Source organism: Trichosurus vulpecula, chromosome 1, assembly GCF_011100635.1.
Source record: "Trichosurus vulpecula isolate mTriVul1 chromosome 1, mTriVul1.pri, whole genome shotgun sequence".
NCBI classification, from domain to species: domain Eukaryota; kingdom Metazoa; phylum Chordata; class Mammalia; order Diprotodontia; family Phalangeridae; genus Trichosurus; species Trichosurus vulpecula.
The window spans coordinates 257,334,587-257,354,217 of NC_050573.1; the positions used below are offsets into that span (position 1 = coordinate 257,334,587).

Here is a 19,631-nt window from a genome sequence, read left to right on the forward strand (position 1 = left end):
CATTAAGTGCTTACTATGCACCAGGCACTGCACTAAGCAAGTCACTTAACCTCCGTTTTCTCCTCTGTTAAATAAGGGTCTTACACTTGGTGGTCTGTACAGTTCCTTCCAGTTCTAAATCTATGTTCCTATTTTTCTCTAGAAAGAAAGGAGCATAGCAAAAAATTTAATGGTAACAGACTTTCTTCAGGTGCTAGGAACTTCAAGTCAGAACACTGTGTCCCTCCAAACTCTGCAGTTATCTTTAAACTCGATAAAGACAGATCTTTGCATCCCTTCATAAGAGACAACAACCTTCCAGAGACACAGAACACATTTTACAGATGAGAAAACTGAAATTCACTGGTGAAATAGTCTGAATGTAATTTCACAGATTCACAGAGGGGCAGCTGGCTGGTGCAGTTCAAAGAGTGCAGGACCTAGAGTCAGGAAGAACTGAGTTCAAATGCAGCCTCAGACACTGAGTAGCTGTGTGACCCTGGGCAAGTCACTGAACCCCACTTGCCTCAGTTTCCTCATCTGTAAAATGAGCTGGAGAAGAAAATGGCAAACTACTCCAGTGTCTCTGCCAAGAAAACCCCGAATGGGGTCATGAAAAGTTGGACACAACTGAAAAACAACAAATATCACACAGACATTGGCTTTCCCTGGTTCTTTGAACACAGGCTCTCTACTTTCATTTCCAATGCCCTTTCTCCTATATCATCTTTCTTCATTCATCTATTAATCAGCACCCTTGGGGTCTAATCATTAAATAATTTCGAAGTCTAACTGATGACACCCTCACCTAACCCATATCTCTGATTTCTGCCCACAGGGATATCATTGGAAACCCTGCAAAATATCTTACTAAGACCCATGTTATTAAGACTTTAAGCATTCCCATGTGCTAATAATATTTCCTTAATTCTAAACATGGAGCTAAGTCCTTCCTTCTAAGTTGCTGTTTCCCAAGAGAATGGTAGGCACCGGTGGAAATTCACGAGAATTTTCTAATGGCTAGCTACTTCACACACTTGTCCTAGTTCATTGCCTGGAAGAATTTCACTATTTACAGCATATGCAATAAAAGCCTCCATTAACAAAGAGGTTACATTCCAAGAAGGCATTCTTGTCAGATACTTTGTTACCAGACATCACAATAGATGTCGGAAATGCTTCAGACCCTGGAATACCTTGCCATACCTCAGGATGGTGTGCCATACCTTTCCCGTTTTATCCACACCAGTTGATGGCCCTCCCATCTCTCAGTGATGTTTCCCGACCCAATAACAAGAAGCTACATAATGTGGCTGGGGAGGAGGCAGGGATGTGTTGCTTCCCACTTCTAAGCAAGGGGATCATGTGACCGTGATTGTAGCCTTTGCACAATCAGACTCTGGCTTCTCCTTGAGAGCCCTGTAGCTGTGACAGCACTGCTATTTCCTCCTCCCTAAGCTACCAGAAACATCACAAATCTAACGCCAAGGAGCCCAAAACTTTCCATTAACCTCCCACTCCTGCTAGGCTGGTTTTGTTAAAAGAAGCTTTGTGTCCATGGAAATTAATGTAAATGATACAAAATGACAACACTACAACTCTATTTTAGTTTGTAGGGCAGCTAGGTGGTACAATGGATAGAGTGCAGGGCCTGGAGTCAAGAAGACTCATCTTCCTGAGTTCAAATCCGACCTCAGACACTTCCTAGCTGTGTGATCCTGGGCGAGTCACTTAACCCTGTTTGCCTCAGTTTCCTCATCTGTAAAATGAGCTGGAGAAGGAAATGGCAAACCATTCCAGTATCTTTTGCCAAGAAAACCCCAAATGCGGTCATGAAGAGTCAGAAATGACTGAAGGACTGAGCAACAACAATAAATATTAAAGACTAATGTTAGAAATGAATAGTCAAAGTATAAATCGTTATTTATCTACTCTTTTATTCCTGAAACTAAGGCTAAGAATCTGGCCTAGTTAGCACACAGAATTGTATCTGCTGAGCATGAATTACCTATTTTAACATACTTTTAACACATTTCCTGCGGCAGGAGTGAGAAACCTATTTTTCTACTAAGGTTTATTTAGGGGGTGAGGGAGAAAAACAATTGGGGCCACATCATTATAAATCAGTTTAATATGGTTTTTTTTTGAGAGAGCAGTATTAAATGTTCCACTGATATGCCTTTTAACTTAAGGGCAGGGAACATTAAATTCCATTTGATAATTAAAATATACTTTCATTCTATCTTATTGCTAGTCAAGGGGAGATGGGAAGGAGGAAGATATAAAAATGATTATAAAAAAGAAAGACACAGATAAAGGGAAAACTGCAAAAAAACCAGTGTAATAAATACACAGATCCTCATTCCATATGACCTATACACACAAATGGAGATGGTCACAGACTCACAGGGACTACAAATGTACAAATATATAAATCCACAGAAAGAAAGCAACACAGATTGAGGGACATGTATATAGAGAAATGGTCTTTCATGGACTAATATCCTCATTTTGTATTTTTTCACTTTAACGCCAGTAAACATTTTTATAGTCTATGCACTTTTACAACTATGGGCATAAATGAGTAATCCTAACTTTTGGTATTTATCCTTTAGAGCAGATGAAATGAAACCAAGGGCCTAAAGTTTCCCATTCCTGCGCTATTAATTAATACCAGGGCACACACACACACATTTTTATTTAAGCAACCAGTCTTGGAAATAGTAGCAAAGAGATAGAGAAAATATTCACTTTTTTATTTTGTTCTTCCTTTACCGTTGACCATAGCTACCATTTGATCTTTATCTGTAACCCATATACCTTCTGAAACCTTGGATTTTTTAAGAAAGATAGGAAACATTTTCATGTTTTTTCAAAACTTCATTGTGAGTTGTTTCAAATGTTCCAAATAATTCATTCTTCTGTATTACACAGAAGACTTTCACTGCATTGTATTACACTTAGGACTATGGTGAATCCCCAAACACCTAGGTACCTGCTGTCTGTCCAGACGCATCCGCTTTGCAGCATTTCTGCTCTCACTCTCACAGGCTGAAGCCAAGATACTCTCTGCAACTGCTGAAGTAAGGTGGGAAGGAATAGGTCGAGACTAAAAAAAAGAGAGAGAGAAAATAAAGAAGAAATAAACATTAATAATAGGCTCATTAACAAACCAATGATTTCCTTAGAGGAGCTCACACAAGAGTCACATGTGCAGGAGGATCCATTCATTGTAACTTAATTTATTTGAACAGAAGGAGGAAATGGAAATTGTAAAGATGAAAAATGAAAACTAGTTAGAGGTTAAAGCTGCAGTGCATACACAGATCCATCATTTCCCCCACAGCGCCATTGTCCGGAGTATTGAGTTTGGCTCATTAGGCTGCGTTTTCTGTAGGCAGTGTCACACTCGAAGCATCACAGCAGTAACCTTGCTATCTGAATATTTCTGATAAAACTGGAAATTCATTTTTTAATTCCTTTGTAGCAGATGACAGTGTTTTTTAAACTTATAAAAACACAAGAGATGGGACTCAAATATCACTAAAAACATAACAGATTGTCAGACCAACTCAGAACATTCTTGGTATGAAATTTTATGAATATTTACAATCTTTGTTGCAGCATGATTGATGTGATTGAAATTGATGTGATTTAAAAACGAATCTATACCTACTTGGACACACTAATAGATGGCTATCCCAGTACAATATGGATATATTTCCAGGTTTGAGACATGTAGTTTTTTTAAATATGAATTCACATTATGAAATTTAATAACATTTACATGTGTGAAATCTAACTTCCTTATGACCCACACATAAAAGAAATGAATCATTGGCTGAACTGCCACCCAAATGGCTATAAATGCAATGTAACTCTCCATATCAATTTGTGAAGACCGCAGAACAGATTATTTTCATTCTTTTCTCAGTAATTCCACACAAAATCCTCTTGCTGGAAGATGAAGGACTTAATGACTACCTAAACCAGTTTTCTTAATTAAGACACACAGAGATAGAACCAAAATAACATGAAAAATAAGTTGGAGCTGAACACAATTCCAAAATGCAAGAACAGTTAAAGGAAATTAATGTACCCGATGTGTCTTCTTCAGTTTTTTTTTCATTAAGCTTTAGTCAACAATGTGTATGTAAGTTATTAAAAGCTCCAACAGATAAGAAACAGCTCTTCTTTCCCCATGAAGCTCTAATATTTTCTCAATGACATTCAGTTTTCTAACTCTCCCCAAGAGAAATGTTAGAGACAAATTTCACTTTTTATTTATATTTTTAAGATTTATATAATCATTCCAATTTCTACAAAAGTTAGGTTTGGTCACTAGATTTTGGTGGATGGTTATAAATGTTTCCCATACTCAGACAGAAACCAGTGCTCTGACCTTGTATGAAGTATAAGACAATGATTATGGCTCAGTCAGTACACTTGCTCACTGCTTTTGTGGAGAGGTAGCCTTCCTTGACAAAAAGTTGGCACTACACCATGATAATGTCCACTCATCTACCAATCCTGGAGGATCTCTCAAGCAATGATTATATATAGCTTTGACAATGAGGAAATACAACTAGTATCACTGAGTCTGGATAGATTCTTTTGGAAGTTATTTCTGCAAGACGAGGAAAAGAAATACGTTACAGAATGGGGCAGAGAAAATAATATAGAAGAGGGGAAGTTAGAATGCTAGGGGACAAGCAGAGAGGCAGCCTAATGAAATCACACTACTCTAGTTAGGTCATTATGCATTTGCTAAGCGCCTATTATGTACCAGGCATTGTGGAGAAACAAACTGGGCTGTAAAACATGCCAGAAGCATTTGACCAACTTTAAAATGCATGCTAACTCTATTGAAAGATTTTAATTTCATTATTCTTTCTTAAATAGAAAAGTGACAGATTATGGGTCTCCTTAAAATATGGTCAGTATTACTGTCAGAGCATAGATCACATGGGTACTCACCGACCTTTGGGCTTTCATTCCCCCTCACCTCCCTCCCAAGTCCAATTGAACAAACATTTATTAAGCATCTGCTAAGTGAGAGGCACTCTGCTAGGTCCTGGACAAAGATAAAATGAGAAATAGTGCTTTCCATTAAGGAGTTGGACATTCTAATGAGGAGAGACAACATGTCAACAGTTAATCATAACTAGGACAGTTTGAGGAGAGAGAGTGCACTGCCAAGTGAAGGCATCAGAAATGGCTTCCTGATTCCTAGGTTTTTGACACTATCTTGGGAATGGAAGTGGTGATGGGTTTGTTTGTTTTTAGGGAAACATGATATTAAGGGTAAATCAATATTGTACCGATATAAAGGCTAATACTTTCAGAAAACGGATTCTTGACCTGAGGTATGTGAGCTTGCATTTTTTTTTAAAGAAAAATCTTTGATAACTGTATTTCAGTATGGGTGGCTTTCCTTTGTAATCCCATGTATTTTATTTTGCACATTTAAAACATTACTATGAGAAGGGACCCACAGGATTCACCAGACTTCCAGAGGGCTCTAGGACAGAAAAAATGTAAAGAATGCTAGTCTTAGAAATTTAAATTACTAGATCCCCCTCCCTTTAAGTTCTAGGTATGGGGCTAAAAGTGTCTCCTTTTCAAATCTTACCTCTCTATTTCATTAAGGGAAAGGGAAATTTCCCTCATTACCTCTAATTTCTTTCCCTTCTGTCTCTCCATTAGGACTTTGTTAAAAGACGAGGTGGTTAAACTGGTAGAAAAAGATTAATTAACAGAAATGAAAGCCCCTTAAGGAAAAGATATAGCCTGTAGAAGAGCAGAATTAAATTGTAAAACATGTAGTAAAAATGCTTACAGTATTATGTACATTTATATATTTATTTACAATGTGTCTTTAATTTTGAAAAAAAAAACACACGCTGTAAAATACCTTAGGTTCTAGGAAAAATTTCTTGAAATTGAAAGATGAAAAAATATTGAAGAATCTCCTATTTGGCAAATCTTATATTTCACAATATTTCCATGTGAATAGAGTTTCACTAGAGGCAGAGTGGGAGAATAGATGACATTTGAGGAAACTGAGTCAGAGAGGTCATATGTGGGTTTATCGGTTAAGAATATGTCTTATTCCTTAACATCATGCTGTTATCAGTTTTTTCTATGTTAATCATAGAATGTTAGAGTTGTAGGGGACCTTAGCCATATCATATTTAGCTCCTTTATCTTATAGATGAGGAGACCGAGGCCTTGAGAAGTAAAATAACTCACCCTAAATCTTTTAGCAGGTTTATGGTAAAGCTAAAATTAGCTCAAGTCTCCTGATTCTCAAGTAAGTACTCTTTTCATTAGATCATCCTAACCCCCTCAATAATAACCAGCCCCATGGCATTTCTTCTAAAACTCCTTATCATTAGGATCTCAAATATTATGTAAAGGTTAAATAATTACATAGCAAACATGATTCACAACTAAAAATTATGAAGACAGAAGATATTATCTCCTTATAAAACAGCTGCCAAGACCTGTGACACCTACCCATGAAATCACAGGTAAAACAATAATATAATTATAACATTCAAATGTAAAATTATACTATAATAAAGCTAATTTATACTAATTGGGGCAAAGAAGGCCAGTCTAAATTAGTGAAATATGCCTTAAAGAATTGTTTTTAAAAATATAATTTTGTTACTTTCAAGTATACATATATTAATTAGGATTTTAAAAATTAAAAATAGAAACCCTGCCACAATCTGATTTTTATGAATATACAAGACTCCTCAGTAATGAGAAGAATCCATTTGAAAATACTTAAATCCTTGAAAACAGGCTTTTTATTAAGTAGATAAAGTACCACTGTGAAATAGTGTTTATCTTAATTTGCTTATTTGAAAACAACAACCAAAAAGAACAGTCACACAAAAATACACAAACTTCAGTCCAGTTGTTGCTTAATCAGAAGGCTAGCCAGCGCTACTCCTGAGCCCTTGAGTTAAGTGACTGTTGAAGTTTTTGAACTTGAATTATGATTTAGAACCAAGCCCACCCAACTTGGAGACAATGCAGGGACAGGGGGAGTCATCATATATTGGCAACATTTCCATGGGCTTGTAATAATAATAGAAATATGACTAATACTTTGTGGAATCTGAATTATTGAGGTTGCATTTAGGAGTCAGAAAAAAAAATAACCAAGAGAATCTTTCACATAAAAATTGGCTAAGTAAGAGATGCTTCAGGGTTGATATTGATTGCACTGCTCTAAGTGCTACAGCACTTCTATGATTCCACTATTGGACAGTCCCCTGAGGTCAGTTTTGTATCCAAAGATAGCATTAAACACCAGTTATTCCCTCCTCCAGTCTCAAATTATTAATTATTATGGAGTTGATTATACAGTTTTGATTGGCCAAGTCTTTTGTTGCTAGCCGTAGATTTGTTTCCCTTCTTCGGTCCATTTCATTTCTCTATAGCAATCAAACCAAGATGGTATGATTTGGGAAGAAATTAATAAATATTTCTCATCATAAAAGGTTTGATGGAGGAGGTTTCAATTATTGTCAAAAATGGGATGTGTGTGTTTCCTTTGTCTATAGTCTCCTTAGTCCTCTTTATTCCCGTGGACAATTGTGAGTTCATTGGAATGTCACTGTTTCTGAGTATTCCTGACAGGTAATTAGCATAATGAATCAATGCCTACTCTGGACCAAGTGCTGCAGCTCAAGCCCAGTGCCTGCTTATGCCAGAAAAAGTGACCATAGAAACAAAAGATTTTAGGGAATGATGAGACAAAGAGAGCATTTTAAAACAAATGAAAAGCATTTTGGCAAAACCCTGGAAAAAAAAATGTCCTTCTTTCAAGGAAGCTGGTCACATTCTAGTTCATTTGAGAATAAACTGAAGAAAACCCTAAATAAATAAAAAAAGAGAACTGAAGTATTATTTGAGTATTACAAGGCACATGGTCAAAGTTGTGCTGATGTTAGGAAGGTCGGTTACCTATTTTTTCCCCCCTATGTGATAGATAGAGCTAACTACTCACTGCTCACTAATTAACTGGTCATAATTAGCTGTCATTCTCAACTTGCTTCTGGGGGCATCTTTCCTCAGCACTGCTCTTATCTTGTTAATTACCTATATTTGAATCAATGGTGATTGTGTCATTATGCATATGGCTAAGCAGTCCCAGTGAACCTGGTAGTTTTTTTTAAAAGTCTTTCTTTAATTGAAGATTCAAGTTGTAGCTGTAGCTGGAAGGAGGCAGATGTGAATTTCCATATTTAACATTCCATTGGCCAAATACAAAAAAAATGTAAGCCAGGGTTTCTTAACCCTGGATCTATGAAATCATTTTAAAAAGTGTTTTTTTTGATAACTATATTTCAGCAAAATCGTTTTTCCTTGGCAATCCTATGTATTTTATTTAACACGTTAAACAAAAAAAAAATTACTCTGAGAACGTAAGGGTAAGGTCATTCTCTTGGTAGCTTTAGCATAATTCCAAGGATCCTCTCCAGCAGTAAGAGTAATCTATAAATGCCTGTAATGTGAAACCAAGGCATGTTAATAAAATGTTTTTTTTTAAATACAAGGCTAATGGTGATGAACACCACTGAAAACATGAATTTCATAGTTCAAGGAAACAGGCCATGTGAAGCATGACTAAAGTCTGGCTGCAAAGTCATGTACTTCTTCTTAAAAATAATTTGGAAACTCTTGAACTGTTCAGTAACAGATTCATTAAAAAAGTTTCTTATGTATAGCTAATGGTGGAATCATGCCTTGATGGAACTTTCTTGGACATTAATAAACTCAATTAAATTTTTATTTCCCAAGAACATCTGAACTTCACAAGTCCAACATTTCATTATCAAAAAGCCCAGATGCAAGCAAATGCTTACTTAAAGCAACACCAACAGTGAAGGTACAGACATATATTTAAACTAACCATTACTCTAACTTTTAAAATGAAAGAATAATGACAATGTATGGCACATAATATATTTCATAACTAGAATCTATGAAATGGCTAAAAACCACCAGTGGTCAGCAAATTAGTAAAATGAATCTTCTTATGCCTCTCTCCCCACCCTCCAAGATAGTGGTTGGTTTAATTGTCCTCCTTAGTAACTCTTAGAGCAAGCTAACTTTTAAATAACCAACCACAATTACTCCTAGGGGCAAAAGGAATAAACCTAAGCACAATTCAGTGCCCTTGGGATTCGGGGTGTTAGGACTTAGTTAGACTGTAAGCTCTTTGGAGGACAAGAACTATGTTATTTTTAATCTTTCTATCCCTGGCAAGCAGTACAGTGTCTTATCATCATAGATATCTAATAAATGTTTACAGAAGGAATGCTTACTGACAATAAAAGTCTCCAATAACTTAAAGAACTAGTTAAAATGGCACTTTTAGGTATTCTTATTGAAGAAACAACTTCATTCAAGGTCATTTTAGAATAATCTGTGATTAGGATTGTGGAGTAGGTTATGAAATACATATTAGGGTGAGAGGGCATTGTATGTCAAGATAAAAATCTAGATGTTATTATGTGATTATCAAGAATAACACTTGAACTGATAGTGATGAGTAGGAAAATATATGAAATACAAATTATTATTCCATTTTGATATTTGTTAATAGTTTTGATGAAGGGTAAGGTTGAAGGTGTTGGCTGAAAATGACTTTAAGGATTCTGTTCATGGTTTTTTCCTCCCTTCTTATAGTGTATATTATTATTGACAACTGAGTAATTACTATATTATATGTAATAATTATTCTTTCTCATAATTTACAGGGAAAAATCTTTCCATATTATATAACTACCCACAAAAACTATGATAAAATTTAAGATATACTGTTTTATATACTTGAAGATGGCACTGACTCGCTGTCAGGAAGCCATGCTTTGAACTGACCCCTCACCCCTTCTATAGCCCTCCACCCTTTGTCCCTTCGAGGAATGAGGATGGGTTAATTTTGACTCATATGTACTTTCTCACTGGGTCCTCCTTTTGACTTAGGAGTTATATGTTTGAACAGTATAAGTAAAGATAGAGTTGTCTCTACATAGAGACGAGCAATTGCTAAGCCCTGTTGTGAATGTTAGTAGATAGATGCTAAGAGTACAACGCCCCCCTCCCATGAAAATAGTCCCTGCCCTCAAGGAGCTTCCATTATCCTAGAAAACAAAGGAAGAAAATAAGTATGAATCAACATTAATTCATCCCTACTCTTAGCCTGAGTAGGAAAGGAAGTAATAATATAATAATATTAATATAATAATAATTAAGAATAACAACAATGATATTAGCTAACATTTATGTAGTACTACTATGTGCCGGGCAATGTGCCCAGCACTTTGCAATGATTGTCTCATTTGATTCTCACGATGACCCTGGGAGGTAAGGAACTATTATTATCTCCTTTGTATAGCTGGGATTACTGAGGCAAGCAGAGGTTAAGTGATTTGCCCAGGGTCACACAACCAGTGAGTGTCTGAGGCTGGATTCCAACTGAACCCTAACCCCAAGCCCTGACCTCCATCCACTGCACCATCTAATTGCCTCTGAAACACACAGCTCACGGACAGCAGCAGGCAAGTCTCTATATAGAGAGAATATGTCTCTATGCGGAGATATATGTATATTTAGATCTATATCTTGAGATAGAATCCCCCCCCTCACATGTCCCCATTCCTCCCTCCCTCATCTCCCTTTTAAAGCCCATAGAACTCAGATCAGGACAACAGTACATACTTTGGTTAAATAGCCATTTATAGAGAAACTAGCTTGAGGAAATCCAGGAGTTTTCTGCTGTAACTTATGATAACAATAATGATATGACTGAATGTAATTATGACTTTGGAACTTGATTGCTTATCTTATGTGAAGCCTGGAAGTATGTTCCTCATTACTTGTACTATTTTCACGTTAAAGGAACAACTTAAAAAATCTCTAGAAGGTAAATGGCAGGTACCTCTGTGGCTTCTCTCAGTTCACAGACAAATTGAAAGTAGTTGCTGATTCTACTAAATTAACTTCACTTAGATAAGATCCCTCTAGACAGTTTATTTAGGTGGTTATGATTCCACAAAACAGATTATCTCTTAACAACCAAAAAAGTAAAGCATTAGTTACTCCTCGTTCATATCATAATTAAGTTTTCACTATGCATCTTCGAGAATATAGTTGCTAACAATGCATAAAATGGTGTGGTTTAATTCCAACACCAGTGCTGAAAGAGAGAATACCAATGATCCTTTGAATGTACAGATCAATTTACTTGAACATAAAGTTCAGGAAGCTTTTTTTTTCCTTTACACATTTCATCTGATGTCATTCAATTTACAAATCTGGATGCCTCGCATATGTGGTGTTTTTTTTTTTCTGGAGCCAAAACAAACCTTCAAAGAAATGGCAGAAGTAGAGTGAAATTCAAAGACCCCCTGTAGAGCCAATTAACAACTAAAAATAGTTATCTAAGCAGTCATTTAATGGCTACTTGACTAAATGCGTTCTTAAATTCTAATGAAGATAGATAAGAGTCCTCTGGAGCAAACTTATTTCATTTATAACATACACATATATATTATATATATATATTCATATATATGAATATGTACATATACATGTAATTCAAGATACAATGTTTCTTTTTTTCTATATTGAGAAATGATAAGTGCATTTAGTATGTAACTAATTTAGGGTTAAAAATGTATGGAAAAACATGATCACGAGTCTCCTCCAGCTAGTGAGTTCTACTAAATGGGTGAAACAAAACACACAAGTATAGATGCTCACTTACATAAACAAGGTCCATGTGGCAGAAAGAATACCAATGACATGAGAATATACTGAATTTTTTTTAACCACACAATATGTATATACCCGTATGTATACATATTATTTATTTAACGTTAGGGCCATGAGCATTAGATTGAATGACTAAATAAATTTCTTCAGGTGTAATGTTTATAGGTTGTTCATTAACAAAGGTCAAATACTCCATAAAGAACGTTAGGATTTTTAAGTATGAATTCTTGAGTAGAAGCCACAAAAAAGCTAATTTTGGTTTGGTATTTGGTGGGGGGGCAGGGAGGCAAGAACCAACTTCCTAACAGTTGGAGCTGTTTAAAAGATGAATGGATTTTCTAGAGTCATAGTGAGTTCTCATGCTTTGTAATCCTTCAGTGAGAGACTGGGTGACTTTTTATATGATTCTTTTTGTATATAGGAGTTGGAATAGATGACCAGTTAGACGCCATCCAATTCATAAAAACTTCTGTGATTTAATGATATCATTACACAATGAAGACAATTTTTCCTCCTCCTTGGAGAACATATCTTTGAGTTAATAATAAAAATCAATAGGAAAAATGTGATTCAATATATAAATGTTCACTTTATACAGCACATTTTAGGAACACATTAATATAGGATGACCTTTGATACCTTATTATCTCTAGGTTTCTGTAATGCTATTCTCTTCTAGTCCTTCTATCTGTCTGACCACTCCTTCTCAGTCTCCTTTGCTGGCTCTTTATGCAGATCAGTATTGCTGTGTCCCAGAGGGCTGTCCTAGACCCTCTTCTCCTCTCCTTGCTATTTAACTTGCGAATCTCATCAACTCCCATCCTTTATATGATCACCCCTGTGCTCATCTACTTATCCAGCCCTGACCTCTCTCATAACTTCCAGACTTTTAGCTCCAACTGCCTATTAGGTATCTGAAAATGTATGTCACAGAGACATGTTATGCTCAACATGTTCAAAACTGAACTTACTGTCTTCCCCCCCACCCAAATCATCTTCCTTAGGGAAGTTATGCAGTTGAGGGTACCACTGTCCTCCTAATCAGCCATTCAGATCAACTTTTCAACTCCTCACTCTCTTTCATACCCCATATTCAATCTGTTCTAAGTTCTGTCAATTTTACCTTCATAACATCTGTATTATTTGTCTACTTCTCTCCTCTGACACTTATACCACCCTGGTTAAAAACCCTCATCACTTCACACCTGGAGGGAGCCAGGGTCACCAATGATAGTCAGCTGGTTGGTTTCCCTACCTCAAGTTTTTCCCCACCCTAGTCCATCAGCCATCGAATTAATCTCCCTAAAGCACAGATCCGATCATGCTCCCCCCATTCAATAAACTCCATTGGCTTCCTATCATCTCTGTGATCAAATAAAAATCCCTCTATTTGGCATTCAAATCCCTTCACAATTTGCTCTACCTTTTCAGTCTTCTCATAGCTTACTCAGCCCCCACATACTTGGTGATCCAGTGACACTGGCCTCCTTGCTGTTCCCGAAACAAGACATTCCATCTCTAGTCTCTGAGCATTTTCACAGGCTGTCCCTATGCCTGGAATACTTTCACTCCTTATCTTTGCTTCCTGGTTTCCCTGGATTCTTCCAAGTCCCACTAAGATGCCTTCTTCCATGAAAAGCTCTTCCTGATCTCCCTTGAGGCTAGTAACCTCTCTCAGTTAATTTTCTCCAGTTTGTCCTGCCTGTTCTCATGTTGTCTCTTCCATTAGACTGTGGACTTCTTACAAGCACAGGCTGTCTTTTGCTTCCTTTTTTTCCAGCTCATTGCCTGGCATCTAGTAGGCTCTTAGTAAATGCTTATTGATTATGGATTATATAATATATATACACACACATATATATATTACATTAGTGAAACAACATATAGAGGTAACATATAACATATTCTATCTATCTATCTATCTATCTTTCTAGTTAAATATTCACATTTCCAATTGAGAAGTTTTACCCAGAGTTGAATTATGGTATGTAAAAATAAGAAGAAACAGAAACGAGAATTATTTTGCCTTAAAACGAAAAATGATAAATTATATTTAAAATTATTTTTGTTTTACAAAGCACCTTCTTTACACAACTCTGTGACCTAGTAGGGTGGTACAAATATAACTACCCATTTTATATACAATAAAAATGAGGCTTGGTGCCTAATTTCACATATGGTAAGGGACAGTGTCTGAGCCCCAAACTAGGTCACCCATCCTGGCCAACATGCCTAGAGCAAGAAACCAAGGCAGCATTTCTCTAGAGGAACCCAATAAGAAGGAAAAGAAAGACATAAAAATTTTTCTACATACATTCTTCCCAAGCTAATTTGGCCATGGAATACTTTTTGTCTAATTATTTATTGCTGGAATTCATAAAAGGGTTTTTTCATTTAATCTAAGGGCATAGAATACTCCTGGGGAAAAAAGATTGGGAAAATTTTAAAGCAACATAGAGTCTATTTTCCTTCTGAAAAGTCATCATGGTATGTTTTTGACATATAGGTAATTTAATATTTGATATTTAGAGGAAAAATCTTGTTAGAATCACCACTCTCTCAGGGTAAACCATTCTTAGGTGATGGAACACTAACATCCTATGAAACATAGTTTAGCAAATGTTACCTTAGAGGATAAAAATCAAGATAACATCTCTAACATATTAACAATAGCTCAAATGGAAGGTTATTTATAGTCAGCTGCTGAAAGTTATCTTGATGATGATCAAGATGCTTGCAAAACCACCCACCAAACTATGCATCTCTATCTGGAACAATTTCTCCATTCAGTTTGTACTTTACCTATTATATGTCAGTGATTTCAGACATCAGAATGTCATGTCATTTTTTAACAAAAAATATTCTTATGGTAAAATAATTCTATATTTATTTGTTCTTTTATACATATTTAATTTATATATTACCCATTCATCCATCCATTCATTCATCCCAAATAAATCTATTGAGAACTGCAATTTGTTGCTGCGCATTGTTCTTAGGCTCTAGGTAGTGAAACAACATATAGAGGTAAGTAACATATAAAGGTAAATACAAATTCAGTCACAGTACAATACAATAGTACAAAAGATATCATAAGGTAACATATGTTTAAGAGCCAATTTACGGGTCCAAATAATATATTTTGAAGGAGAATAAAAGGACAGAGAGATCAGTATGGGCTAGAATGGTTAAGATGTTTCCAGATAGGTCACAATGGATGGGAAAAGAGATGTAGGGAGGCCATTCCAGGAAGGGAAAACATTGTCAGCAATAGCACAGATATGGAGATGTATATGTTTGAAGGGCAGTGAATAGACCAAAATGCCAGGAAAGTAAAGTTTTCATAATTCAGATATGAGGTTGGAAAGATAGACCAGGTTCAAGTTCTGGAGGGAGTAGAATGCCAATCTAAAGAGTAATGACTTCAATCTATAAACCAATGGGGAGGTACTGGGACAGGAGTTCAGGCAAGAGGTCAAGCAAGACCTGAGGGATAGATCTGACGGCTATCTGCCTAAAGTTACAGGGTTTCAAGGTTGGAAGGGGCCTTGGAGATCACACAATTCACCTTCCCCATTTTATAGATGACGAAAACCAAAGCTGAGAGGGGGTAAAGCAATTTTCCTAGGTCAAATAGTTCACTAGTGGCAGAGCCAGAACTAGGACTCACATCTAATTCTCAGGTAAGTAAATTTTCTACTCTGTACCATTCTCTTAACAGTTGAAGTAATATTATATTTCAAATTTTCCTTGGATTATCCAATGCTACATTTTTCAATTAAAAAAAAAAGATCAGCCTAGCATAAAATACACCTGTGATAGTTTAGGTAAATCATATGACCCATAAGGACAATGAGCTGAGAAGCAGACTAGCTGATTGGCTTAGAGTGAAGAAGTGGAGGATAGTGTGTGTGTGTGTGTGTGTGTGTGTGTGTGTGTGTGTGTGTGTGTGTGCGCGTGTGTGTGTGTGTGTGTGTGTGTATCAACCAAACAGACCACTATAAACCATAGATATTCTTGTATCAACAATAAATAACAAAAAAGAAGATTCAAAGTCTTTAATATTTTGCCTTCTTCATCAATATGTAAAAATAATAATTATAAATATTTATTGGTTAGCTTTTCAGAGCAATTTTCCTTTAAGGGGAAATCCGCATTTAAAAAAAGATTCAACCATCCATCCACCCATCTATCCACTCAAAAATAATTTATTTTGTGCTAGCCAGTTGCAATGGACCATAGCAAAGGCTGAAGGAGATACAGAGATAAATAGGGATATGCATGGATTCACAAGGGATGACTTGGGGGGAGGGGCTGTTGATGGAGGGGGAAATAAGAAGGGAGGGAGGTATTTTGCAGAGTTGAGATGGGAGGCTATTATTATTATTAATATTAATGTTCAATCACCATCATGAACTCCCCTGTCCTTTACATCTTTCCCATTCTATAAGGAGTATAGAAAAGCTATTTCTGAACATGTTTGGCCTCTAACTACTGATCCACATACAGAATGTGAGATTTCAGAAGCAAACATCTCAACTTTTAGATCTTTGAAATCCTGATAAATAGGCAAAATATCTGGAATTTCTTCAGGGCAGAGAATGACTTTGTAGATAAATCCTAGGGAGATGCCAGGGACATACAGCTACTGTGTCTGAATCAGGATTTAAATCTGGGTCTTTCTGACTCCCAGCCTAACATTTTATTCTACTACTTTATATTACACAACACTATATTTTAAAATGTTATGCTTATAAATACCAGAGTGGTAAGTAATTAAAATTAGTGTATGCTACATTTTAAATACAGCTAGGAATTATTTGAAATCATGGTTATGTCATTTTGGTGGGGGAGGTGGGGTGGAGGGTGGACAAATCTGTTATTTCATTGACACAAGGACCTCCTGGTGAGAATTTAGTGATGCTATGAGTAATGGCTCTGCAACTGATAATCTTACAGATTTTCCTGGTGGAACTAAGACACTCAAAAAAGCCCATATATATCAGATGTATGGCTTCAACCCAGGTGTTCTTGACATCTGAGATGAGCCCTCAATGTGCTACATCACACTAACTGGTTATACCTATTTCATAACAGGACTTGATTTGGGTTAGTGATAAATGAAAGTCTTTTGAATGTGACTTATTGTTAAGTCATATCTGCCCTATCCCTTATTTGTATAGTCTTTTTAAAAAATTAAATGTGGGACTTTTAAATTTCTTTAACTAATTTAAACTTGTTAGATGCAGGACTACTGAGATCTTTTTGGATTTTGATTCTGCAATCCCTCATATTAGCCAGTTTTGTGTCATTCATAAGTTTGATAAGTATATCTTTTATGTCTTGATTCAAATCACTGATGAATGCTAACCAGCACAAGATTAAAGTTAGGTTCCCATAACAGTGCTAGAAACCTTCCATGTTGATAGCCACTAATCAGTGTTCTCAGTATTAACAACTCAAGCAGGTAGGAATCCATCTATATGTCAACCAGCCACATTTATCCACCTTGTCCACAAGGACAGGATATCAGACTTTGTCTAATGCTTTGCTGAAATCCAAATAAGTCTCTCTCTCTCTCTCTCTTTTCACACATAACTCCTTATTTTTTCCCATATCTGGCCTTTTACTATGCCATTTTTTCCTTTGAAAACTATCAGAAGATGCTTTAAGAATAGCCAGATAGCTCAGCCAGATTCCTTTTATACTGAAATCGAAACAAAAACTAAAACACTAGATCAATACCAAAGGTTTTTTTTTCAATTAAGGAAAAGATGATTTTGTAAGATTTATCAGATAATTCATCAAGTAATGTTAAGTTGGAAATGGAATTTTAAAATACAAGTTTGGTGACAGTGTTACTTTCACCTGCAATTATATAGACTAACTATATGTAATATGCACTAGCATTACTCTGCACCATAATGCTTCTATATATCAGACATATAAAAAGCTTTAAATATGCCAAAATTCAGAAAGTAATAATTTTCTTAGAGTTTATCACTTCCATTATGTGTGCATGTATGTGTGTGTATGTGTATGTGTGTGTGTATGTATGCGTGTGTGCACATGTATACATACCCTGGGTATTCTGAAATTAAAAAAAAACAATTGAGAGGCAAGAACTTTATTCTCAACCTATATATATATGTGTGTGTATATATATATGCACATATACATATATACACACGTGTAATTATCCATTCTAATTCTAATTGTCCATTCCACTCCAGAAATTATACCTATATATACATATATACACACATATATACATATATTATAATATAATATACACATGTTATATGATAATATTATATATCTTACATATAATATTATATGTATATAATTTCTGGGATGGAATAAACAATTAGAAGAGATACACAAGAGTGTTTACTAAAGCAATGGTGTCTAATCTCCATCCTCAAACAACATTCATCGACAGCCTAAACTGATCTTTCTCTTTGTCCGGAGTTATAAAAAACTCAGAATATCAAACACATAAACGCAGTACAAACACACCAAGCACAACAAAGCCCCAGTTTCACTAGAGTCTTTATTCCTCTGGTCTTCCTGTTTTTATTTTCAAGATCTGCTATTTGCTAACCATTCATATGGAAAGCATATTATTTAGATGGCTCTAACACTTTTCCCATTTCCACTCTGCTCAGAAAAAGCCATTAACAGATAAGTCCTAAAGAAATTCGGATTCATTTCAAGATGATGAACCTCATATCTGGTTTAGGAGTGACAGAAAGAAAAAAAATATGAATGAGATGCTCTTTCCCATTGGGTTCTATTCATTTAATCCTCATTTTCTATGGAATGATACTAGACAGTACCTGTGAGCTGTATTCTCACAAGGCATTTCTCATTGAATGAACAAAGGGAAAAATTCAGGAAAGATGAAAGGGGGAAAAAAAACTCTGACCTGACATTACAAAAAAAAAAAAGACACTAAGATGAAAACAAAATAGTGTCATGGATTTACATATGGGGTTTTGATGGAATCTAGGGCTGTGTTTTAAGTCAAAACTCACCATCTCAAAACCACTTCTTTTCATCCGCCTGCAGGACTTGAGGTAAGTACGTATACGTTTCCTGGCACGTTCTTGATACTCAGGGAATTGTCGCCTGCATGAGTCAATGATAGCCTGGATCTTTTCTTTGGGCTGCTTAGAGATTGGGACCATTCGGTCCAAGTTTTCATCTACAAACAGCCTGACAAACATCTGTTGGCAAGAGGGAGACAGAGGAGAAGGGTTTGGAGGGCTGCTCTCTTCTCTTTCTAGCTTCCTGTCTTGATTACTGATAGGAAAATACCATTTTCTGGTTTATGCACTGAAGAATTTTGCAATGGAGAGCCAGAAATTTTAAGCAAACACTCTTTAAGGGCTTTCTAAAGGGCTGAATAAAGAAAGAGAGAGAGAGACAGAGACAGAGACAGAAAAGAATAGACTTGTGTATAGAAATTATGAAATAATCAACAATAAGCTGTAAAATTGAGCACCCCATAACATTTTTTTTATTAATAATAACTACAACCGCTACAAGTTAATACTGCACTAAGTACTTTTGGTACTTCGAAAAATACTAATCTTTGAAAATTAGCAATTGCTTGTTTTGTCATGCATAATTAGGTTAAGCTTGGAAAGCAACAGAAATAGCTGATCACGGTTGTACTCTTCAGAGGAACAAGCTGTGGCCCCCTTCATCCACTAGATAAACATGCATACTCACACAACCCAACTCCAGTTTTCAGCTGACATTTGGCTTTAAAATTCTAAACAAAACACAGCAATTTTGGTGTCTGGTTGGCCAAGAGTGTTTCATGTACTTTAAAAATCCTTCTGTAA

The 19,631-nt window shown here is 35.9% G+C and overlaps 1 protein-coding gene across 7 annotated transcripts in view; it reads right to left on the reverse strand.

Moving 5' to 3' along the window:
- The window catches only part of NOL4 (nucleolar protein 4), a 455,220-nt gene that overhangs the window by 72,173 nt on the left and 363,416 nt on the right, over positions 1–19,631 (reverse strand). For 3 of the 7 annotated variants that reach the window (XM_036762298.1, XM_036762292.1, XM_036762316.1), the window contains one exon: positions 2,975–3,088. The exons of 1 other annotated variant lie outside the window; for it this stretch is intronic. In XM_036762298.1, the coding sequence (XP_036618193.1) occupies positions 2,975–3,088 (114 nt within the window). Of the gene's footprint in view, positions 1–2,974; positions 3,089–18,815; positions 19,008–19,631 lie in introns of all 7 variants that reach the window. 3 more of the 7 variants (XM_036762286.1, XM_036762308.1, XM_036762279.1) reach the window with 2 other exon arrangements.